The 25761-nt window shown below is 50.8% G+C and overlaps 1 protein-coding gene and 1 pseudogene across 1 annotated transcript in view; one reads left to right on the top strand and one right to left on the bottom strand.

The window, feature by feature from the left end:
* LOC135392380 (uncharacterized) overlaps positions 1-23331 on the top strand; it is an 82671-nt gene extending 59340 nt beyond the window's left edge. Inside the window, exon 3 of the mRNA XM_064623098.1 lies at positions 23006-23331. Coding sequence (XP_064479168.1) covers positions 23006-23331 — 326 coding nt within the window. The remainder of the gene's footprint in view (positions 1-23005) is intronic.
* Positions 20631-20749, bottom strand: LOC135379923 (5S ribosomal RNA; annotated as a pseudogene).
* Positions 23332-25761: the final 2430 nt, after the last annotated feature.

Raw genomic sequence — 25761 nt, 5'->3', positions numbered from 1 at the left:
GCGTGGGATCTCACGGTTTCTAGAGGTGAGCATTTAAGGTGACATGGCGGGAGTGCTTCCAGGTGGCTCCAGGACCGATGAGCATCAGCCTAGATTTTTCTGGGGACATGGTGAGGCCAAGGTCCTGGACGACAGCAGCAGAGTTGATTCCAGCTTGAATGGATTTGCGTAGGTTGGGTTGGTGCTTCTGACTAGCCCATATGCAGATGTCATCTGCATATATTCAGCATTGAGGAGGGGGAGAGACAGCTGGGAGAGCATAAGGTAGTCCAGCTATCACTATGTTGAAAATGGGCAGGCTTAAAACACTCCCTTGAGGCAGGCCAAGGCTTTGTCTTCGTGACGAGCTGTATGAGTGTCCGAGACGAACTTGCAAGGAGCGATCTGACAGGAAATCCTGGATAAAGGACGCTGCAGGGCCCTCCATGCCAAGCTGGATAAGAGTGCGCATAACTGCCTCAATGGGAACACTGTCAAAGGCTGCCTTAATATAAAAAAAAGACAGCAGCAGTCCTCTGTTTAGATCGAAGTGCTTCGTCAGCACTTGGCACAAAGTCTAGGATTGAGTCTTGACTGCTGAGGTGACGACGGAAGCAATGCTTGCCAGCATTTTGCGTGGAGTGGAGTGGAGTGACGTAGTGAAGCGGGCGAGGTCAGCCTATCCAGGGGATGGCAGGTTTCGCTCGTTGTGAAGAGGGGTGGGTGGTGAGGGCGTGAAAGTGAAAGAGGTTTTAGCATGTAGAGAAGTGGGAAAGGCGGGAAGGTCAACTGGCAGGGCTAGTGCGTGGATGCTGGTGCAGCAGGGCGGGGGCTGTAGAGGCAGTGGCTTTGTGAGTGTGGTAGCCTGCGCAAACAGAATAGCAGGGCTGCGTCTTGACGGGATAGACCCGCTGTGGCACATGGTGGAGGTGCTGTCCCATGGCAGTAGGCTTATCTGGGTGCAGCTGCCAGAGGTGTTTGTGAATGCCTTTTCTGACGGTGGCATTGGTAGAGAGGGCTGCGGCAGTTAGAGGCGAGCGTGTACCTCTGTTGCATAGTTCATCGGCGGTCTCGTTTCCGGATATACCTTTATGAGAGGGCACCCATTTGACCCCTGTTGCTGAGGGCTTGTATGTTGTTCCGGGCTTGGGAGGCGATGGGGCAGGAGTCGTAAAGGGGCTGGATTCTGTAGAGGGCACCTTTGGATTCGGTAAGGATTACTGCATTTGTGACGTCTAGTTGGCTGATGACTTTGGTGGCTTTACAGATAGCCAGGAGTTCGGCATCAGTGGAGGAGGTAGGACCACTGAAACAGTCATCGAGTTTAAGTTGACGGGAAGGGATGTAGACGGCGATGCTACTCGTGTTAAGGTTCCCATTGATGGATGCGTCGGTGTAGACTTCCGTGTGGCCTGGGTAGCTTGTTTGTATGCAGTCTGCAGTAAGTACTTGCGCAACTATATCGGGAACGTTTTGTTTGCAGGAAATTCCTTTGATGTTAGGCTGGATGCTCAGTAGGCTGAGTTGCCAGGGTGGGCTCTTGTTTGGGATTGAGGGGGTGGATGGAACAAGCTCGGAGAAAGTGAGCAGTGTGGCCGAAAAGCGACTGTGGTTGCGTTCTCTGAGGCGGCTAATGAGCGATGTGCCAGCGCTAGATCTGTGGAGTCTGGACAGCTGTGGGAGCAGTAGTTGAGTGCAGCGTAGGAGGAGAGGTAGTGTGGAAGTCTCAGCGTGGACGGCTTCGCTTCGTGCTGCAGAGGGTACTCCGATGGCGTGACGCAGTCCACTTCTGTACAGCTTTTCCAGGGACTCGAGTGCTGAAGCGCTGGGGCAGGTGTATGGTAGTCCGTAGAGTATCTTCGCCGCTGTGGTTGCGTTGAATATGTTAAGAGCTGTCCTCTGGGGCCAACCGGATTGGGAGCTGCCAAGGCGTCTGATGAGGTTGCTGGAAGGAATGCATTTTGCTCTAAGTCGCTTCGCGTGAGGCGCCCATGACAGTCGTCTGTCTATGGTGATACCCAGGAAGTCGTGCTCTTTGACCCTTTCAATGGTGTTTCCATCGACGGTTACAGGGGCTAGGTGTGACCAAACTGCCCTTGCGCCATAAAACCTTTAATTACACACACACACACACACACAGGTGTGACCAGCTTGGGCCGGGTCCGAGTAACATTATCTTGGTTTTGTCCCCAGATATGGTGAGGCCTTTGCTGCATAGAAAGTCCGCTGTGGCACTAACAGCTTCCTGTATGGCGTTTCTGTGAGTTCCCGGTGTCTTGCCGCGGATCCAGAGGCATATGTCGTCGGCGTTTAAAGACAGCTTAATGTCTTTATTGGTGTTGTGCAGGTGAGCTGGAAGAGTGGCCATGGCAAGGTTCAAGAGTAGCGGGCTTAATACGCTGCCCTGGGGGGTGGGGGGTGGCAATATTCTGGTCTCTAGGAGTGCTGAGAGTAGTTCCAAGGCGTACTTTCAAAGAGCGGTTACACAGCAGGCCATGGATGAAGGTGGCTGTCTTGCCACCAATGTCAGCAGCCTGGAGAGCCTCCATAATCACAGGGACGGCGACATTATCAAAGGCGGCTTTTATGTCTATGAAGACATCAGCTGTTCTCTTGCCGCTCTTGAGTGTATCCTCAACATCAGAGATGAAGTTGAGGATGGAATCTTGGGCGCTTAGGTTACGCCTGATGCCAGTCATACAGGTGGGCAGGTAGGACTTTTGGTCCAGGGTCCAAGTGATACGAGCGTGGATCATCCTCTCTACGACTTTGGCCAGGCAGGAGGTGAGCGAAATGGGCCGGTAAGAGTTCAGATCGGCGGTAGGTTTGCCGCGCTTGAGGAGGGGGACGAGGACACTTTCCCGCCAAGCGGGTGGGGGCATGGCAACGTTCCAGTGTTCGTTGATGTAGCGCAGGAGTCTGGAGAAAGCCTCGGTTGCGAGGTTTCGAAGAGCCTGATTCCAGATCCCATCCAGCCCTGGAGCTGACTTAGTCTAAAGGCGGCGGATGGCTTGTTGTAGTTCGTGTGGGGAGAATGGCTGGTCTTGGGAGCAGTTGGAAGAGAGGGTGGTGGACTTAGCAGGTGTGCCTGTTGTGTTGTGAAATTTGTCGGCGAAGTTTTCTGCTAGCTCTGGGAGGGAGGAGCCACATGCAAGTGCTAGTGAGGCGAAGGGATTGGGGTTCTTGAGCATTCCCACAAGAGAGTTGACTGTGTTCCAGACGTTCTTGGCAGAGGTATGGCTGGTGAGCGAGCTAGAGAATTTTCTCCAGTGGGAGCGGAGTAGGGTGTTTGAGTGGCGTCGGAGACAGGCAGAGATGCGCCTGTAGTTGGTGAGGTTTTCAGCGTTAGGGTGCTTGCGTAGCAATCTTTGTGTTTTGCGACGTGCGGCACATAGTCTCAGGAATTTAAGGTCAGGCTTCGGTGAAGTGTGTGTGAAGCTTGCACGGAATGTGTTGCAGAGCTTAGGGCAGAAGTGATAGCACTGGTGATGGTTATGTCTTCGGGGAGGGAAGCAAGGGAAATACGAAAATAAGACCAGTTTGTAACTGTGCAGGTGCGTTTTGGAGCAAACTGCTTGTAGGCAAGGGTGATGAAAATGGGACAGTGGTCGCTTCCCCAGGTGTCGTGGCAGATTTCCCAGTGTGCAGGTATAGCAGGCGAGTGGAAAGTAATGTCAATTGCACTGGAGAGAGGAAGCCGCACGAAGGTGGGTTCACCAGTGTTGGCTACGACAAGGTTACAGACTTCCAGGGCAGCGACGAGCGAACGGCCACGTTTGTCAGCTTGAGGGGAGCCCCATAGGAGGTGGTGGGTGTTTAGGTCGCCACAGAGGAGTAGAGGTCCAGGGAGAGCTTCTTGTGTCTTGTGTAGGAAGTCCTCGGGTAAACTGCTGTGAGGTCTTGCGTAGGCAGAGACGATGGTTAGTGTGTTTTTGCCGAGTTGCACCTTGACTGCTACGAGCTCTGCATTGGGTGAGCACAATTCGTGGGTAGGGACCTGGAGATGAGGGATATGGCGGGCAACAAAAAGGGCAGCACAGCCGTGCTTTAAGTGTGGTATTGCAGGAGAGGTATACTTGGTGAAGCCTGTGATTGTGAAATTGTCGGGAAGGTTGCATTCCTGAATGGCCAAGATGCTGAAGTACGTCTTGCGCAGCTGTAGCTCCGCAATTTTGGGTCGAAGCCCAGCAGAGTTCCATTGGAGAATTTTGTGAAAGCTGCCCATGATGGTGCCAGATGAGAAGTGGTAGTGGTTTCGCTCTACGACGGTGGCCGATGACTGGCTTATGCAAATAAGAAGCCTGTGAGCGACTGTACGAGTGAGAGGAGTAGGCCGAGGATGGTGCGTAGGGCTTCTGGTATCCATGTGCACTCCAGTAGGGCTTTTGCAGCCTTGAAGGCGAGACTCACGCGGAGTGGACATGGGGGAGCTTGAAGACTCATGGATGCGATGTTTGGTTGGTTGATGGTGCATTGTCATTTTGAGTGGCAGCTGGCGCTCTGGGAGGTACCTTATGTGGGGCGGGCGTCTCTGTCAATGTGGGTTGGCTCTGCGGTGGAGGGAGGGCAGGGAGCTTCATTACGGCGGCATCTCTGTAGGAGCGCGTCGCCTTTGATTGGGTGGGTGCTGGCGTGGAAGCTTGCTCATGCGTGGCGTCACCAGCTCGGGTGTTCTCTTTGGGGTGTCCCTTTTCGTTATTGCGGGAGTCCCTTTTTCTAAGAATCTTGCGAGCCTTGCTTGTTGGTATGTGTGCTTTTAGGCCATAGCGGTGTGCAGCCGTTTCAGTTTGCCTGACTAAGCAGGCGTTGTCACGGGCGGAGTGGTGGTTCCCGCAGTTGCAACACTTTGTGCTGGCTTCGATTGTGCACTCAGCTGTAATGTGTTTGCCAGCGCATTTAAGACAGGTAACCTCGAGGGTGCATGAAGAGGCAATGTGGCCGAAGCGACCGCATTTGAGACACTGCAATAGTTTGGCTTTGAAGGGCTTCACGAAGAATCTGAAGGTTCAGATGTGCACCATTTTAGGGAGGGGGCCACGGGAGAAACAGATTTTGGCACTGGCACCTTTATCACCAAACCGTTTCACATGAGTCACTGGCACAGATGAGCGTAGGCGGTTCTGAATGCTTTCGTCCGTGAGGGAGGTGTCGGCAACGTGGATTGTGCCGATGGTGACACTAGGAGAAGACGGAAGAAAGGCTCTTACCGCAATGGAACATAGTTGAGACAGACAAAGGAGTTTGTTGATTCCTCCCACTGTTTTGACGTCCACTGCAACAATGTTCTTTGCACTGTTGAGGCGAATCTCATTGACTTCGTTAGGAGCCTCGGATTCTATGTGTTGTTCCAGCTTTGACAACTGGAAGCTGGCGACACTCTTGTTTGGGCCACTTGGGCGAAAGAGCACAGTAAGCACAGACACTGCTGGGGGAGAAGACACTGCACTGCCCACTGTGTTGTCACTAGAGTCACTGTTACGCCAAGCAAGTTGACGTTTGCGTTTCAGTTGCCGACGTGGGATTTGGAAGCCATCGTCCTCCGCTTCGTTTGCGTCGGTCATGCCGTCGTCGGTGACACTAGTTTGCAGATCGCTGTCAGTCGCCTCAGTGTTGGCGACGTCCATGCCCCACGTAGGATTGGTTTCCGCGTTGGTAGGCGCTGTGGTATCCATTGAGCTGGGTTGCAACACAGACGCAGCCTTCTTTAGGATGCGTAGGCGGCGGTGAACAGCCTCAGAGACGTCGGGGTCCGTTTCCGAGCACTTGACAAAGGAAGACGTGTAGCGAGAGCTCTAAAAAGAGCTGTTTGTGGTCGGGGAATGCCGCCCGCCAAGCAGACGAGCCAACGCAAGCGTCCAGACAAGCCGGCGCCGGCGAGGTGAACGACCGTCGGGAGTGACCTTGACAGGGAGAAGCGAACGAGCGTGCGTTCGCTTCGGAGAACAAGGAGTGGAGTGGAGTGGAGTGTCGTTGAGGAAAAGTGAGAGGTCTGCCTGTCTGAGTGATGGGGGAATTAAAAGAAATAGGGGAGAGTAGGAAGGTAGTTTGTCGTTAAGTCTGTAGGTCACTTGAAGTACACAGAAGAGAGTCCTTGTGGCGACGAAGGAGACATGTTGATTTCCGGAACCCGAGAAACGAAGGAAAACGCAGCCTGACGAACTCCCTGCAGGGGGGTGCGGCTGGTCGCATGGTTCTTCGAGGATGAGGGAGGGGGAAGGTAACTGGAGTAACTCTGGATGAGCAGGAGTTGCCGAAGCCCTAGCGGGATGTGTGTCCCGTTGTATTACAGGCGCTGATCAAGCTCAGTAAGCCTCAGGAATACTAGAAGCTCACTCTGTATGATTTTCCTAGAGCGCACTGAGCCTGTCGGATATAATATATTGACGGGACTGCAGTCGCGGATACCTGCAGCTTGCAGGCGATGGTGCAGCTGAGCCCTTGCAGCTGAAGTAGCGTGGCAGCGGCCAACAAGGTTAGGAATTGTTTCAGGAACCACACAGGTGGGGCAAAAAGGGTCTGGGGCATTGCCCTATTGATAAAGGTGTGCTCGGGTACATGCGCAAGATGAACGTATCCTAAGGAGGAGTGAGGCTTCCTTCTGAGTAAGGCCTGAGGTGACACAGAGAGGGGTAGCTGTACCCTCAGCTGTATGCTTATCCGGATGAAATTGCCAGAGGTAGAGAAAGATCCTCTTCTTTAGTTGGGAGGTGGTAGCAGGAGCTTTATATTCAGGTGTAAGCTTAGTTGCTTTTTTGGAGAGTCTATCAGCCTCTTCGTTACCACGTATTCCTGTATGGGAGGGAATCCATTGAAGGGAGATGTGCCTGTTGCTAAGATGGAGGGATTGGATCTTGCGATGGACGCGGTCAGCTATGATGCAGCGGTCATAGCGGTTGCTGATACGGGAAAGGGCCCCTCTGGAGTCAGATAGGATAACGGCTGTTTGGATATCTGAATCCTCTATAGCTTGGAGAGCAATGTAGATAGCAAGCAATTCTGCCTCGGTGGAGGAGTGAGCTCCTACAAGAGGGCGAGCTTCTGATAGGTTGCGGCAGGGTATGTGGAATGCAATGGCGCTAATCCCACTAACTGGGTCCAGGGAAGCGTCAGTGTAGACTTGGATGGCCTCTTGATGACAATTCATAATGCGCTCTGTGCCAAGGGATCCGGCCACTATATCTGGGATCCGCCGTTTACTAGACAGACCAGGAATGAGCGTAGAGATGTTAATATCTTGTATAGTCCAGGGAGGGTGCAAACTTGGGAGTTTAGGCTGGGAGGAGTTGAGCCCTTGCAGGGTGTGGAGAGTGCAGTGTAAACTACTAGATGGCCGTTGCTCAAGTTTGAGAATGAGTGCTCTGCCGGCTGGGGTGAGGTTGAGCCTCACCAGCTGGTTGAGGAGGAGCTGAGTGACTCGCAGCCCGAGAGGGAGGGAAGCTGACTCGGCGAAGAGGGTCTCGGAGCTACAGGATGGAGGAAGTCCAAGGGCTTGGCGAAGCCCTTTGCGGTTTATCTGTTCGAGGTACTCGAAGGAGGACTTGGAGGGAGATGTGAAAGGCAGAGCGTACAGTAGTTTGGCTACTGTGGTGGCGTTGTGGATAGCAGATAGGGTGCGCGGATAGCATCCGGAGGAGAAGCTGCTGAGACGTCTGACCAGGTTAGAGAAGGTGAGACAGCGCTTCTTGCATTCTCTGATGAAAGGTACCCAGGATAGTCTGGAATCGAGAGTGATGCCCAGGAAGGTGTGGGATCTCACGATTTCTAGAGGTGAGCCAGTTAGAGTGACATGGCGGGAGTGCTTCCAGGTGGCTCCAGGACCGATGAGCATCAGCTTAGATTTTTCTGTGGACATGGTGAGGCCAAGATCCTGGACGAAAGCAGCAGCAGCAGAGTTGATTCCAGCTTGAATGGATTTGCGTGGGTTAGGTTGGTGCTTCTGACTAGCCCATATGCAGATGTCATCTGCATATATTGAGCATTGAAGAGGGGGAGAGACAGCAGAGAGAGCATAAGGTAGTCCAGCTATCACTATGTTGAAAATGAGCGGGCTTAAAACGCTCCCTTGAGGTAGGCCAAGGCTTTGTCTTCGTGACGAGCTGTATGAGTGTCCGAGACGAACTTGCAAGGAGCGATCTGACAGGAAGTCCTGGATAAAAGACGCTGCAGTGCCTTCGATGCCGAGCTGGATAAGAGTGCGCATAGCTGCCTCAATGGGAACACTGTCAAAGGCTGCCTTAATATAAAAAAAGACAGCAGCAGTCCTCTGTTTAGATCGAAGTGCCTCGTCAGCACTTGACACAAAGTCTAGGATTGAGTCTTGACAGCTGAGGTGACGACGGAAGCCCGTCATGCAGTGTGGGAGTGCTGAATTGGTCTCGAGAAACCAGGTGAGCCGTCTGTGTAGGAGGCGTTCTACAAGCTTTGCGACGCATGAGGTAAGGGAAACTGGTCTGTATGAAGACAGTTCCGCAGCTGGCTTGCCTATTTTAAGGATGGGGACTACTACAGATAGCTTACAAGCAGGCGGACAAGAGCCAAGACACCAGTGATGGTTGACAAATGATAGGAGTCGGCTGAGGCAAGCGTCAGGCAGGTTAGGCAAGGCTTGATTGGAGATGCCATCGTGACCTGGAGATGATTTCGATTTCAGAGAGTTCAGTGCATAACGAAGCTCAGAGAAGGTGAAACGGTCATCCAGAACTCCATGGCTGTGGGGGAGAGGTGGGGGGGAGGGTACATCCCTGCCCGTGCTGAAGAAATCAGCGAAGTTTTCGGCCAGCTCTCTGGTGGTAGTGCCACGGGCTAGTGCCAGGGAGGGGAAAGGAGAGAGTGGTCTACTTGTCCCCATAAGGGATTTAGCCACTGCCCAGATTTTACTCCCAGGGGTGTGCAGGGTAAGAGACGCGGTGAAGTTTCTCCATTCAGAGCGATAAAGAGAGTTCGCATATCGGCGTAAAACTGCCGAAATTCTTCGGTAGATGGCGCGGTGGTGTTGGGAGTGAGATCTTCTGAGGTCCCGTTGGAGCCTTACGTCGCTTGGCACATAGCTGTAGGTATTTTAGATCTGATTTGAGACCAGATGGCGGGGCTGTAGCAGTGCGGGTAGCAGAGGAGAGGGCTGACCTAACATCAGAGCACAGGCCAGAGGAGACGGCATGGGAATCTTTCGCGCTTCAGTAGTGGTAATGTTCTTTTTCGCGGCATAGCGGTGTGCAGCTGTTTCCAATTGCTTCACGGCACAAGAGTTGTCACTGGCACAGTGAGCTTTGTAAGTAGCTTTGTAAAAATAAGTGTAAAGAAACGCCAGAAGGCGATGGAGGGAAAAGAACCGCTCGATTTGCCGTTGACGTTCAGGGTGCGCATGCCGAGAGGCACCGCTAGCCTTGAACTCGCAGCGGCGGTAAAGAAGTCTTTTCCTAAGAAGGTAAAGACGGTGTGCCCATTAAAGGGCGGGTATTACGATGTCACCTTCCATGATATGGAAGGCGTTCGGATGGCCAAAGCGGCCGGATCAGTAATGATCGGTGAAACAAAAGTGGAGCTACGCTCACTTGGAAGGAGGGCAAAGATGATCACTGTGTTTCGTTACCCTGCAGAGTACGCATATACGGACATGCAGAGAGCTCTCGAAAAATACGGCAAAGTATTGAAAGTAGAGAGGGAATTCTACAGAGGTGAACATAGTGGCCTGGAAACAGGCACACGAAAAGTCTTAATGGAAATGGACACCCCACTGCCCAACTTCACCTTCATCAAAGGAATGAAAGTGGAGTGTTATTACGTGGGAGTGGCAAGGAGTTGCGCAAGATGTAACGCAGGCGGCCACATTGCTAGAGATTGTGAGGTGCAGAAATGCAAAAGCTGTAACCGCTTTTTGCGACGGTGAATGCAAAGAAAAGGAGGAAGCGGCATGGGAACCGCGAAGCTCTGCATGGGCTGAGCTGGAATACGGCCAGTGGCCAAACCAACGCGAGGAAGTGTTAGATGAGGAAGAATTTCCTCCACTCCCGGCAGCAGGAGTGGAAAAAGAAAAGGAAGGACAAAAGGACAAGAGGGTAAACGAAGTACCTCAACTTCCAGAATTGGAAGGGATATAGAAGTGGGAGATACAGTACAGGAGATAGAAAAGGCAGTAGAAACTGAGGAAGCTGTTGAGAAAGCAACAGAGCCACGCGAGATAGTGGCTGGGTCACCAGAAGTTATTCAGGACGTAAACACAGTGCCTGAAACACAGGAGGAACCGGAAGAAACGCGAGGGAACGAATCCAGGAGCAGCCTGGGCTCCTTCACTGGGAGCACATTTACTGAGAGCTCTAGCGCTAGCACCACATCGCTGGGCACAGAATTAGACGATGAAAATGAAAAGGGATTGGTACAGGAAAGCGTCGAGGTCCACAGCGATGTGGAAAGTGGACCAGTAGATAGAACCGGAAGGCAGCGGGTGAACCAACACCGCGCCGTTTGAGAAGGAAAAAGAATAAGCGTTAAGCTTCCCTGCGCATGCGCTCGAAAGAGGCGAAACCTAAAACAGGATCCCAAAGCACCAAAACTCACCAACATGAATCTTAAGCTATTAACATTAAATGTAAGGGGTTTTAAAAATAAATTGATAAGGAACGAAGTCATTAGAATAATCGGGGGGTTGCAATCATCCTTTTACAAGAATCACACATAACAAAACGTAAAGAAGTGAATCAAATAGACAGGGATTTTGGGGTGCGATCATTTTGGAGCTTTGGGAAAAAGAACTGGGGAGGAGTAGGCATAATCATTATGCCACACTTGGCCAGTAAAGTGATAAATAGCAAAAGAGACACAGATGGAAGGGTTGTAGCAGTCGACTTGTCGTGTGGAAGCAGCACAGTACGAATAATAAGCGTATACACTCCCATCGACAGGAAGGAATCCGCAGAATTTTTTAGAGGACTAGACTATTATTTAGCGGGTGCAACCAACATAATAATGGGGGGATTTTAACTGTGTATTAAATGACAACCTAGATACATTAATGGGACATCATAAGAATAAACAGGGAAGTGAAGAATTTAGGAAGCTAATCAGAGACGTTTCTTTTGTAGACTTGTGGCGTCAAAACAACGGAAATGAACAGGGCTTCACCCATTTTAGTGGCACTAACGCCAGCAGACTAGATAGAGTCTATGCAAGAGGAAGATGGACTCAGAGTGCTGTCAAAACCAAAACAATTGACACAACCGCAGTTTCTGACCACATGGCAGTGGAAGTGAAATTCAACAATGTCCCGTTGATTGGGTTCCACGGGAGACCATGGCGTTTAAACAATGATTTATTAGAAATAAAAGAAATAGATTTAATGATTAAAGAACTTCTTGAGGATGCGGCCCAAAGATGTGACCACAGTGTGGGCTGGTGGGAGGGCGTGAAGAAGTCCCTAAAGAACCTACTGAAAACAGGGGGAAGGCAGAGAGTTGAGGAGGAGAGAAGGAGATTGGGGACCATAGAGTCCAAGATTCGTACATTAGAAAATGACACTGCTGCTGACGACTATGAGGAGCAAATAAAAGCCCTCAAAAACGAATTCCAAGCCCTAAGGGAACAGAGCTGGCTCCCCATGCAAATGCGCACTCAGACCAAGCAGCACAAAATGGAAACATGGTGCTCCAGGGAGCTTATAAAAGCATTCCTGAACCAAACGCAAAGCCCAATCGAAGCTCTGTACGACGACAACGGCCAAAGGGTAACAAATACCGATGAAATCGAGCAGGTTATCACTACTTTCTACAGCGATATTTACGCTCAGTACGAGGACGGCGCCCGCCACCCCGGCCGGAGGAAAAAACTCCCCGGCAACCGTCCAGGAGGCTCTCAAAGCCGTACTTGGGATGAAACAAACCTCCTCCCCTGGCCCAGACGGCTTACCGATGGCCTTCTATCGGAAATACTGGTCACTAATTGGGCCGCATCTAGTTAAAGTTTTCAACAGGGCTTTAAAGAGTGGGGGCTCTCTTGGCTCCCTCAATGAGGGCTATGTGGTTCTCCTTTGTAAGGATGAATCAAGAAGGGAAGAGATTAATGCTTGGAGACCCATAACGCTCCTAAACGCTGACTACAAAATCATTGCAAAAATTCTGGCAGACCGCTTAGTTCCATTGATGAACTCCATGGTTTCCAAAGCCCAGTGTGCAGGTGTTCAGGGAAGAAATATCTTCCTACAGACCGCTGCCATCAGGGACACATTGTTATGGTCAGGTCAGAGGAGAATAGAGGGGATCGTAGCCACCATCGATCAGAGGAAAGCTTTTGATAAAATAAGATCGGATTTCATTTTTAGCGAATTGGCAAATGTAGGCGTGAGTCAAGAATTTATAAATATGGTAATTGGTCTATAAAGGGAAGTACCAGCACTGTCCTAGTGAACGGCCGACCCTGTAATGAGTCCTTTAAAATTACTAATGGAGTAAGACAGGGGCGTCCTCCGTCACCCTTTCTTTATGTTTTGGGCTTTGAAAGATTAATCAAAATGTTAAAGAGCAATGGTGCAATAAAGGTATTTCCACTACCTAGAGGGGGGAAGGAAAAGGCAATTTTAGCCTATGCAGATGACTTGACTGTGCTGGTTCCAGACGAAAAATCAGTACAAGGAATATTAAACAGTATGCATGAGTATAGTATTAAATCTGGAGCAGAAATAAACAAAAACAAAAGCGCTCTGATGTACATTGGAGGTCTCAAACCAAGAGTTAAGATTGGAATTTCGATTAAAAATGAAGTAAAAATTCTGGGAATTAAATACAACGCAAACGGAGTCAGCAGAAGCAATTGGGTTGAAAAAATCACTGAAGTCAAAGAAATCTTAAAAGAATACTCAGCCTTGGAAGCCCCGCTCTCAGTGAGAGCACATTTGATTAACGTATTAGTACACAGCAAGTTGTGGTACCTAGCAGCAATTGAACAACCAACAAAGGACATTGCACGGGGACTGGAAAAGATGTGTTTCCAGTTTGTGTGGAATGAAAAAACACAATTTGCTTCGCAGAGTGTCCTTAAAAATGCCAAACAAGACGGAGGATGGGGAATACGTGACATAATAAATTATGCTACAGCTCTAAAGGTGCAGGTCACAGTAAACAGGATACAGAGGAAGGATTAACAAAATATTTGGCAGAATTTTGGCTTGCTGTCGAAGCAAAAACTATAACTGGAGAACGCACAAACTTGAACGGACCATCGGCAACAGACAAACCAAGACAATACAACGATGTCCTACAAGCTGTTCGAAATTTAAAAATAACTGGCGACGTATGAGTATGTCAGCTAAAGACATATACAATAAACTCTTGAATAAAGAAACAGGTGGAACAATTAACAACAGCAACAGCGGTTTATGGATACGCTTGAACAGCGAATGGATAGAAGGAAAACGGAAAACCTTACTGTGGAAAATAGCTCACAGAATAGTACCCGTTGGATCTTTCCTGGAAAGAAGGCATGTAAGCGATAACGATAGGTGTGCTGAGTGTGGGAAAACAGAAACGCTAGAACACTGCTTCCTCGAATGCAAGCTACCCAGACTCTTATGGGGGAAAATTCGGACAGCTTTCAATCTACCTCAGTTAACCAAAAAGGACTTGATAAACCTGGAGCTGCCTCAGCTGAGAAATAGGGATAAAAACTGTATTGGTTGGTACTGACAGAAACGGTATACCAAATATGGTACGCCAGATGTCAGAGAAGATTTCATTTCCATAGGTCGGGAAGCCAGGAGTTAATAGTAACTAGGAAAATCAATTTTTGTATTAGGATATGGCTTGGGAGGGAATTTTTTAAATGGGGTTCTGAAAGATTTAGAGCAATCTGGAAAACGGAAAAAAATAAATTGGGTCACACTCCTTTCTTTAAAATTTAGTCCAATGAATGCAAAAATTTGTAAAAAAATATTTCAGGATAACTGGGTTATTACATGATGTTACAAGGCGGCAATGTTTGCTTAGTTACGCTGAATGCGGAAGTGGCGGCATAAAAGCCGAAAGCAACTGCCTCGGAAGTATTTCCGGAGAGCAAGTCGGGTATTAATCTGTGCACCCATAACGTAAGGATAGACAAAGGCGATGTAAATGCTTAGCTTAGCTTAGCGGATCTGTAGAGGGTTATGGATCTTCTCCCATGTGGAGTTGGTCCTGCACAGAACTCGATACACCCAATTTTCGTCAAAGCGGTCAAGAAGGGATAGTGTGAACCAGCTTTCAGCGAGTTGAACGTGCACCCGCGCGTCGTCGAGAGCAGTGCTTTGGAATAAACAGCACTTTTCAGTGCTACTGTGAGCATCGCTGTGAACAACAGTATGCAGTGATGTGTCCTGGGTTTAGGCTTTCAAGTAGCCGAAGACAATGGACGACACCCAGGAGGGTAAATCTCCCATCAAATCAGGAAGGAGAAATCCTCTCTTCGCAGAAAAGACGTCGCTACGACTCTGACAAAGTAAGCATTGTGCCGAATCACGAGACAATGGAGTCCGAAAATGAACACGATGATGACACCACCCCGTTTATCAGGGTGGTTCATAAAAAGTCGAGGAAAGCGGGCATCCCCGTCATCCTCACGCCAGTAAAGAAAGAGGACAGCTTCCTAGCTGTAAATCCAAACGAGATAGCTTCAGAGGTGCTCTCTGCTACACAAGTGCGTATCCGCAACCACAGAATTGCAAACACTGGTAGCCTAACAGTGACTGTGGGTTCTCTGGCAGCTGCGAAAGCGCTTCTGAATCTGACATGTCTGGCCAACATTGCTATCACGACGCGTATACCCGAGTCATATGCGCGCAACGTCGGCAAAATCTCGGGTATTCGTGCTCCATATAGTGATGAGCAGTTGCTCGAATTCCTAAGACCTGTTGGCGCCGTAGAAGTACGCAGGCAGCGAGCATACCAGAGGGATGATACCTGTGATTATCACCCTCGCCCCTCACATAGCGTCATCGTGACGTTTAAGTCAGACATCCCCATGCCAGAGGAAGTGACCTTGGGGTTCAATAAGTACCCAGTCACAGAGTTTTTCACTCCCACGCAGTGTTTCAAGTGCCAAAAGTTCGGGAATCTGCCGAACACTGCCGTGGGCAAACTCGTTCCAAAGTCTGTGCGGGCTCGCACTCATACAAGCAGTGTCACTCGCGCAACGAGGCCAAATGCGCAAACTGTGGGGGACCTCACCCTGCCACTTACGGCCGCTGCCTTCGTCGTGTAGCCGCTATTGCTGCCGTCAAAACAGAATGCTGTGATGAAAAGCCTCTCAAGTGTGGGCCAATAAACCCCACAATGGTGAAGCCGCCCCCCATCCCAAAGAGAATTGGCGTTGCCTTCCCTCCACTTCCGCAGCGACCCCAAAACGCGCCGTGGAAGAAGAAGGAGGTAGTAAAAACAGCAGAGCCCTCAACTTCTACCCCAAATGCATGGGAGAAGCCGCCCACTCAGAGCGATCAAGCAGATCGTCCAAAGCCCCCTCCTCTGGGGCCCCCTCCTCCCCCACCCACCTCGAGCTCTCCTGAAGTTGCCCAACTGGTGCTACAAATAATTCCTTTCATCTTCATGGCGCTCAAGACAATCATTGCTGCCATTCCAACTGCTCGTAACGTGCCAGAAGTACAGCAAGCGCTGGCCCTGGAGCCCGAACTCTTGCAAATGCTCTCCTCCAACCACCATGGCTAGCAACCAAACCAGAGCAGAAACCCCACACAGTGTCAAACGGTATTCCAACACTACCATATTCCAATGGAACTCGCATTGGATCACGGGCAAAGTCGCAGACTTTTCATAATTTGTTTCTCGCCATGAATTTCCTCTTCTTTGCATATCCGAAGGGAGGTTCCCTTCATCATTTACATTGCCCCACTATCTCCTGTATGAATCAGCAAGGCCCACTCCTCCCAGCAGGGCTGCTTTGCTGATTCGAGATAACATTCCTCAGACGGCTATGAAAATAGCCAGCACTGATATCTGTGAGCTGTGTGCCTGCAGGATTCGCCTCCGCAAAACTGATCTTTCCATCGTCAGTGTGTACTTGCAGCCCACCACACCTATTGATGTTGAATTCCTAGTCAGAGAAAGCAAAAAGCTCCAACCACCCTATATAGTGTGCGGGGATTTTAATGCCCATAATAAGATCTGGGGGTCAAAAACACTGACAAGCGGGGGGCAGAACTGGAAAAACTCTTAGATGAGTTAAACCTCTGTATCACAAATGACTGTGCCCCCACATATCCCAAAACAGAATCTGTGTTAGACTTGGCACTTGTATCTCAGGCAATTGTTCACAACATATCGTGCATCACTGATACAGATACTCATGGGAGTGATCACATTCCACTCCTGTTGAAAATGAAAAATCACTCTAAGAAACGCAAAAAAACATGACGTCAAAAAAGTAAACTGGGGACGCTTTCGGGCTGACACATGCAACCAAATAGACAGCAATACTAAAATTGCAGCCATCACAGAGCACCTTAAGAACTGCCATGAAAAACACACTGAGAAATTCATAATCCCTGCCAGCGTCCCGTACATAAATGGGGAATATGAACGATTGCGCGCGATAAGACGGCGAGCTGAGAGGCTGGCAAGGAGAACGAAAAACCTAAACCATGTAAGGGAATCAAACAGAATTCAAGCAAAAATCAGAAGACTCCTTAAGAAACTTTCAGAAAAAAGGTGGCGCAGCTTGTGTGATGGGCTACAAAAACGATAATCTGTTATGGAACTATTCAACCATGTCCGTCAGACGCTTACGGGCTCAGAGCAAACTCACCCTTTTGTCAGCCTCTCACTTGCCACAAACACCCCTATCCAAGATCTGGCGGATGAATTCTGCCGCCGTATTACAGCGATCATTCCCACACAAATCCCGCAAGTCGTCCCACGCGCTGCAAAAGCACACACAGGGTATAATGAGATGGATGACGACTTCACTCTATCTGAACTTAAAAAGGCCATAAATACTTGCCCAAAAAGTTCAGCCCCTGGTCCCGATGGTATCAGCTATGACATGATCAGAAACCTGGAAGAAGACACTCTCCTTTAGCTTCTGCACATGTTAAACAACATATGGAAAGCTGGTGATATCCCTGAGGAATGGAAACTAACACGAATAAAGCCTATCCTGAAACCAGGCAAACACCCACCTCTCTAGACTCCTTCCGACCAATTGCTGTTAGCAGCTGTATTGGCAAAATATTTGAGAAAATGGTAAAATCTCGCCTCGAATGGTTTCTGGAGAACAACGTTTGAGTTACAAACAACTACATTTACCCAGAATGCATGGCAGGGTTCAGGAAAGGCCGCTCCACGATAGATTCCATTGTTGACCTTGTCTCCTCCATTGAACATAACAATACAGTTAATCGTTTTTCCGCTGCTGTATTTTTAGATATAAAAAAGGCCTTTGATTCCGTTTCCCACACAGCCATTCTACACGATCTGCAACGGACGGGAGTTACCGGTCGTCTGTACAAAATCATAGGTAGCTACCAAACAGATAGGTACATTTACATAGAAACCACTGATGACCCAAGTTCCAGGCACAAAGTGGTTGCTGGGGTTCCACAAGGTGGTGTCCTCAGCCCTGTTCTTTTTAATGTAGTCATGCTATTGTTGCCGGCACGGCTGAAAAGAAGACATAAGCATCGCCATGTTTGCCGACGACATTTGCGTATGGAGTGCTCACACACAACGCCTGACCCTGACGGCCCGCCTACAAGCGGCAGTCAGCACTGCAAAGCAATACCTAGGGGAACGTGGCATGCTTGTATCAGCCGAAAAAACTGGGCATAGCAATGGATAGAAACCTTTGCTGGAAGCCTGAAATAAATGCCATCAAACGCAAAACTGCAGGGTACCTAAATATACTTAGGACCATTGCTGGGCCCTCGTGGGGACCACACAAAACAATCATCAAACAGGCATACAACGCCCTCATACTTGCAAACCTCCAGTATAGTCTTCCTCTACTAAGAAGTGTTGCTCCAACGAACATGACAATCCTTGAGAGAACTGATGTTCTGAGGCTGGAACGATATAGAAGGGACAAATACATACAAAGCCTCAATTTGCCTAAGAAATTAACGATGAAAGATGAAAGTCACTGAAAAGATTAGGCAGCTGTAGGAGTCGAACCCACATCTTCTGGATTGCCGGTCCAGGGATCTACCAATTGAGCTAAGGTAACACGCCTTCTCAGGGACTTCCAGGGTGCGTCATCTGAAGGGCAAACCAGCCATTCTCTCTCACTTATCCTCCTTTCACTCTTACATTTTTGCTCATTTGTGATCATGACAATCCTGTCACAAATATAGGCAGCTGGGATCCGAATTGTTCTCGGAGTCCCACATACAACTGGGCATTCCGCTCTCATCGAAGAGGCATGTGAAGTCGACATCCCCACAATGATAGACAGAGACATTATGAAAATTCACCTCAGACACCAGAGCAGGCATGTGAAGCACCATTGGGCAAGTCTACGGACAAAGAGGATGGGATCACAAATGAGCAGGGCTATACTGAAATACACCCCATACATACCTGCTGATTATAAAACTCCAGTTCGAGACACTATGCCACCATGGAGACAAACCGTCCCTCAAGCTTGTACTACAATACCTGGCCTGCACAAAAAAGCAGACTTTCCAACGCTCATAGCCAAACAGCTTGCACTTGAGGTCATTGATAAACTGAAGGAAAACCATCATGTCATATATACGGATGCTTCCACTACATCACAAGGATCTACCTCAGCAGTCTATGATCCCTCAAATTAAGTAAACATTGCACACGACCTAAGTCATAGAACCTCATCTACATCGGCTGAATTACATGAGATCCTCCAGGCCCTCAAATACATAAAGGAACAGGAACAACCAGACCAACGGGCGATTCTTACTGACTCGACAGCCGCGATTGACTCGGTCACCTCACTACATCAGGCTCAGTGCACGCAAATAGTTAAGCAAATACGTACAGAACATACGCACCTCATATATGCAGGCCACACAATCCGTCTTCAATGGATACCAGGGCACTGCCTGATTCCTGGAAATGAACACGCAGACAAAGCTGCAAATCAGGCACACTCAATTGAAACAAAAACTCCAATCCCTCTTACCAAATCGGACATCTCAGCCACCATCCAAAAAATTGTCCAAGACCAAATGGAACAGGCCTACAAAAACTCACAATGGAGAAACAACCGCCTCAGGTACCTTGACCGGGACGTGAAATTCATTGTACCTTGGGCTTTAAACAGGAACCAGGAGTCCCTCCACCACCGACTCAGGCTCGGAGCCGCATACACGAAAGCACTAAAGTACAAGTTCAAAATAGTTTCATCTCCACACTGTGACACGTGCGATTCACCGGAGGACGAGGGACACGTCCCCCTTCTGCATTGCAAAAAATACACCTCCCAAAGAAACACTCTTGACAAGGGACTCCAAAAGCTCCATACAGGAAGGTTAACCCTTCGGAAAATCCTGGGCTCATGGCCCTCAACAGATGATTGCCACACTGCTTGCAAGCTTTTACTAGATTATATCAATACATGCAACCTACATGAACTTTAAAGGAAAAACAACTTAATCAAGTGGGAATGAGCCCCGGGCTCTTCTATACACTCCACAGAGCAATATCATGATCATTACATTCCCTCTCCTTCCTCCTGCATTCTAGCATATACACACACTCCCCTTTCCCTCTCCTAACTCACTCCTCCCAATCCCCCCTCCCGATAAGAGTAGCAGGGCTGCTGAGCATGGCCAACCTCTCTTTTCCTCACAAACAAACAAACAAGAAGGCCGGCAAGGCGCAGAAGAACGTCCGTGCCACGGACAAGAAGAAGAAGAAGGGCAGGAGGAAGGAGAGATTCAGCATCTACATCTACAAAGTCCTGAAGCAAGTACATCCGGACACGGGCGTTTCCAGCAAGGCCATGTCCATCATGAACAGCTTCGTGAACGACATCTTCGAGCGCATCGCTGCCGAATCCTCGCGCCTGGCGCACTACAACAAGCGGTCGACCATCACCAGTCGGGAGATACAGACCGCCTTGCGCCTGCTGCTGCCCGGCGAGCTGGCCAAGCACGCCGTGTCCGAAGGTACCAAGGCCGTCACCAAGTACACGAGCTCCAAGTAAGCTGCGGTTGGACCACCACCCAGAACAACCAAAGGCCCTTTTCAGGGCCACCCCAAATGCTTTCCGCAGGGGTGGAGCGTTCTTGCGTGACATGTAGAAAAAACCCAAAAGCTCTTGTGTGTGTGTCTGTCTGTCTGCGCACCTGACTCTTTGCTTTTCTTTATTTGTTTACGTACGTACGTACGTATGTATGTACGTATTTATTTACTGGAGGGAGCGACATAAATAAATTAGCAGACAAGCGGGAGTGATAGAGAAAAAAAAACAGAAAACAAACAAACAACCAACCAACCAACCAACCAACCAACCAACAAATAAATAAATAAATAAATACGCAAACACACTGCGCACGAAACTGCAACCGTTGCGCTCGCGCCACTGACGCGAAACAAAAGTGGAAATTAAAGGAACAGAAAGAATAACAGGAGGCACAGTTGCAGGCAGCGAAAATCATGCGGACACAGTGAATGACTAGAAAAAAAAAAGAAAAAAGAAAAGTATGCCAGGAGCACTCGGTGTTCCCAGGTGGTCTCCCTCCCAAGTACTGAACGAGCCCAATGCTGCTTAGCTTTGGTGATCGGACGAGAACCGGCGTATTCAGAATGGTATGGCCGATGGCGAGAGGGCATGCTTAACTGCACGAATTGTATCGTGCGCTCGCGGACGTAGCGCAGTTGAACGCGCTTTTGTTGAACAAGGAGGGATGCCAGTGAAAAGGTTAGCCAGCCACGGTACTCGAACCAACACCTTGCGCATTTGGTTGTCCCTGCGCGCGATTACGTTGGTATTTCGGCGGCGAAATAAACGGAGCAGCTCGCGCCTCGTTTTTGGGGCTACGGCATGGTTACGTGCAATAATAACCGCTGTCATGATGGTGACGAGAATACTAACAACGACGATAGCAAGAAAGAGAGAAGCGGCGCGTAGAGGGAATCACTTGTAGAGGCGGCGTGGAGTCCAATTTTTGGAGAACGCGGCTATACGACATTGCGGCTTTCGGAGGTAGTGGGACGGAGGGAAAAACAAACAAACAAACAAACTATTGGAGCAGGTAGTGAGGAGCGTGGGAAAGACGGCGAGAGCGCGACGGCTTAGCGCAGAGGCGAAAGCGTGGAAGATGTCAAATTGGCGCTAGCCAAAGGAATAATAATAATGACCAGAACGGGATGAGTAGGTAAGGGACTCAGTAAGGGTTTAAAGGGACACACATGCATATATCTAGCTAGATAGGCGTCCTCGTAGTAACTAATAAATAAATAAATTAAACAGACAGAACAGTAAAAGTGAGTAATGGAGGAGGAGGAGGCGTGTCGTTGGGAGGAACCCGAGAGGTCTGCCTGCCTGATTAGGCGGCATGTTTCTCGGGAAGGGAAAGGTGGTGGAGAGGAGGAGAGGAAAGGGTGAAGTGGAAGACCGAGCGGAATCCGCTCGGGGGGAGGATAGCTGCGTCCATGGGCCGACTTCAGGGGAACTGTGCCGGCAAACGCCTATTACACATCTGAGGGAAACCCAGGAAAAACCCCAGACGGCACAGCCGGCCCGAGGATTCGAACCGCGGACCTCCCAGTCTCCAAGCGCACGCGTTACCGCTGCGCCACCGGAACTGGCGAAAAGCGCGAGTACATGCAACAGACGACACGGGCATTCCGCCGACGCGCGCTGGCGCAGCATTTTGCGGGACGCGCGAGCTGCCTCCCCATTGGCCAGAGAGGCGCCTCTGTCGTGGCCGGCGTGCCAGCGCCAGTCCTCCTCAGGTAACCGAGGATGCGGCTGTAGAGTATGTACCACTACGCCAATCTACAACGTTGCAAGCTCATTGGCCTAGACTGTGCGCGCGCTCCGATTGGTCGACAATGTTTTGAAATCGCATTTTCTACGCGCGCATGTGCGTGCAGCGTCCCGGCGGCCGTTTCAACAGTTTCCGCATAGTTTCGAAATAGCTCGCATCGGCCGGCACGGCGTCCGTCGTCTTGTGTTCCGTGTTTCGGTGATATCAATCGGCAGAACAGTTTGTGATTCTACGCGTGTTGTGCTGTTCCTGGACACGACTATTATCCCACGTACAGTCTATCAACTACGGAACTGGAATGCTTCGTGGGTTGGAGCGGTTGGAGAGTGAAGAACGCGTTCGGGGGCGCCATTGGATTTTGAGGACTGACAACAAAGACAGGATTACGATTACGTGCCACACAAGTGCCTTCCGCTCTGCAAGCAACGAAAGAAGATGCTCATCATAAAACGGCCGGCACGGCGTCCTCTTGTGTTCCGTGTTTCAGTGATGTCAATCGACAGAACAGTTTGTAGAAGTGTTCGCTGCTTTATTCATGCGTCAATGTGATTCAACGTGTGTTCTGCTGTTCCTGGACACGACTACTATCCCACGAACAGTCTATCAACTCTGGAACTGGAATGCTTCGTGAGTTGGAGCGGTTGGAGAGTGTAGAACACGCTCGGGCCGTATCGGATTTCGAGGGCTGTGTTCGTTTTGCTTCAAGTTCGAACTTAGTTACAGTGCGTCAACAACGCAGTGGACTTTGTATTCACAGTGCACCCATGTTGCAGATCTTTGAATCAGTGCTTTGTGTCAAATAAATATTTCTTTTAGCCAAAAGAAGCTTCAGTTATTTTGAATATCGGGTAACGGCGGTAGGCGTGAAATCCGGTAGAAGTCGATGGTAGCCAGAACCGGCCGAAAGCTCAGCCAAAGTTAAGACTCCTGATTGGCTGACTGGCATTGCATAATTTCTACAACGTTGCACTCTCATTGGTCGTGTGCCCAGTGGTGTGTGAATTATCTCAAACTATGGGCTCTATAGGGAGCTGTTGGAGCCTGCCAGCGCCGTATGCAAGCATCAGTCGCTCGCTCGCATTCCAGCAGAGGTAGCAGCTATGTCAGGCAGAGGAAAAGGTGGCAAGGGTCTCGGCAAAGGAGGAGCCAAGCATCATCGCAAGGTTCTTCGGGACAACATCCAGGGCATCACCAAGCCTGCTATATGCCGTCTGGCTCGCCGCGGTGGCGTGAAGCGCATCTCTGGACTCATCTACGAGGAGACCCGCGGAGTGCTCAAGGTATTCCTGGAGAACGTCATCCGCGACGCTGTGACTTACACCGAGCACGCCAAGCGCAAAACGGTGACTGCGATGGACGTCGTGTACGCCCTCAAGCGCCAGGGCCGCACCCTCTACGGCTTCCGTGGCTAAGCGACTCGCCCCGCGGATATCCAGACCAGCGTCCACGAAAACAGCAGACACAAAAAACGGCCCTCTTCAGGGCCACCCAAAAGCCTGAGCGTGAGGCTCGCCTATGCGTTAGCATGGAAAACACCCAACAGGAGGTTTTGCAGTGCTAGTGTTGTGTTCGCTCGCTACCTTTTGCTTCCCTTTGCCGACGCGCACAGTGCAAAATAAAGCGCCTGCCCGGCTGCAGCAAAGGTACGAGCACCGTTAGGGGGCCGTTTTGGAGCAGTCTCGACGCATCAGATGCATGCATGCTTTCGTTCGTTCGCTCATTCATTCACGTTCGTTAGCGTCGGCACTGTTGTGGCCGTTGCCACAAGGGACCAGAGTGCTGCACTTGAAAGAAAAAAATAAAAATAAATAAATATAAAATTCGCCTGAAAGCGTGGCAAAAAGAAGGGCTGTGCATCAATAGATAAATGAAGGAAGGAGAGGCAGACGCACACGGTGACAGATTACGCAAATTGAAACAATGACAGAGGATTAATTTAAAAAGGGCAGCGGAGGAGGAGGAGGTGGCGTAGAGAGAAAACGGGGAGGTCTGCCTGTCCAAACCGACGGCAAGTTACACCCGCAGGGAAAGGGGGTGGGAGAGGGGGAGGGAAAGAGAAAAAAAGAGAAGAGAAGGAGTCAGTCAGGGGAGGTCGGGGTGGCTGGTCCATGGTTGCTGGGGGGTCTTGTAGGTCAGGCATGCTCTCGGGTTCGGGGCAGGTCCGAGGGGGTCGTGCGACGCCGTGGGTGACGTAGGGCGGTGCAGGAAGGCGGCGGCAGGTGGTCCTGGGGTGGCTGTTGTGTCCTGGCAAGTCCATAGGGATCGTGCGATGCCGAGGGTGACATAAGGCGATGGAGGGTGGCGGCGGCAGGTGGCGAAGTAGTCCAGGGGTCATGTCAGGGATGGTTTTGGTGTCCTGGCAGGTCCAAGGGGTCGTGCGACGCTGTGGGTGACGTAGAGCGGTGCCGGGTGGCGGCGGCAGGTGGCGAGGCAGTCCAGGGGTCAGGTCAGGGGTGTCTTTGGTGTCCTCGCATGACCATGGGGGACATACGACGCCGGGGTGACGTATGGCGGTGCAGGAGGGTGGCGGCAGCTGGAGAAGGGGTCCTTGGGTCAGGTCAGGGGAGGCTTTGGTGTCCTGGCAGGTCCTGGAGTCCTACGCTGTCCTAGGCAGCGTCAGGTGGTGGAGGTCCAGGAGGAGGCAGCTACAGGCGGGTGTCCAGGCCGGTAGAGCTCAGGAACTGCAGCAGCTCCCTCTGGATGCGTCGGCGATGGTGTCGTGGGCCCATGGGGTAGACCAGGTTAACCAGGCTGTGGTCAGAGATGCCGGCGCTGGACAGGTTCTGGAAAAGAACATCTCTCTGAGAAGCAGTATCTCTGCAGCGGGTGATTAGGTGAGCAACACTCTCCTGGACACCGCAGGTTCCGCAGCGTGGGTCGTCGACCTGGCCGATCGTGAAGCCGTACGCCCGGGTGAAGGCGCACGACGCACGGAGCCTGAGCAGCAGCGATGCCTCGTCCCTGGTTAGGCCGGCCGTGATGCAGGGTGGGGGTGCTGTCCCGTCCGCCGTGGGCTTGTCCGGGTGGAAGCTGCGCACGTGGAGGGCGATGCTCTTCTTCGCCTGGCTGGTGGTAGGTGGTGCCTGGTGGACCGGGGTCTTGGTGGTGGCTTGCTTGCTCAGGGAGCCCGCCATCTCGTTGCCGGGGATGCCTTTGTGGGATGAGATCCACTGCAGCGCGATGCGATGACCGGATGCCAGGAGGAACTGCAGCTTCTGGTGTGCTCTGAAAGAAAGATCGCAGTGTTCATAACGGTTGTTTAGCCTCGACAGAGCCCCGCGGGAGTCCGTGAGGTTAACCGCTTTGGTGGCGCTCGTCTTGGCGATGATGTCCAGGGCTTCCGTGATCGCGAGGAGTTCAGCATCCGTGGAGGAGAGGAGTCCGGACAATCCTTCGGCCCAGGAGAACTGTGTTGCTGGGATGTGGCAGGCCAGGGCGCAGGCGCGTCGTCCAGGGTCGACAGACGCATCCGTGTACACGTGCAGGTAGTCCTGGTAGCTCTCATGAAGGCGCTCGGCGGCCAGGAACTGTGCCACCGCATCCGGAACGTCCTTTTTCCGCGGCAGGCCTGGCAGTGTTGTCCGGATGGCGGTCCCGAGGAGCCTCCATGGAGCGTCTGGACTGGGGACTGGTGGGATGGGCTGGAACAGCTGGTCCTGCGTGAAAAGAGTACATGAAAAACGGCTCCGTTGTCGGTCCCTTAGACGCTGCAGTAGCGCCCTTCCGGTTGTTGTCCTGTTCAGTCTGGTGAGCTGGTTCAGCAGGTGTTGGGTGGCTCGTAGTTGAAGAGGGAGAGCGGCAGCCTCGGTGTAGACGGCGACGTTCCGCGCCCCAGGTGGGAG

This window comes from Ornithodoros turicata, chromosome 1, assembly GCF_037126465.1.
Source record: "Ornithodoros turicata isolate Travis chromosome 1, ASM3712646v1, whole genome shotgun sequence".
Lineage (NCBI taxonomy): Eukaryota > Metazoa > Arthropoda > Arachnida > Ixodida > Argasidae > Ornithodoros > Ornithodoros turicata.
Note: the sequence above shows the minus strand (reverse complement) of the source record. Positions and strands in the feature narration are given on the sequence as shown.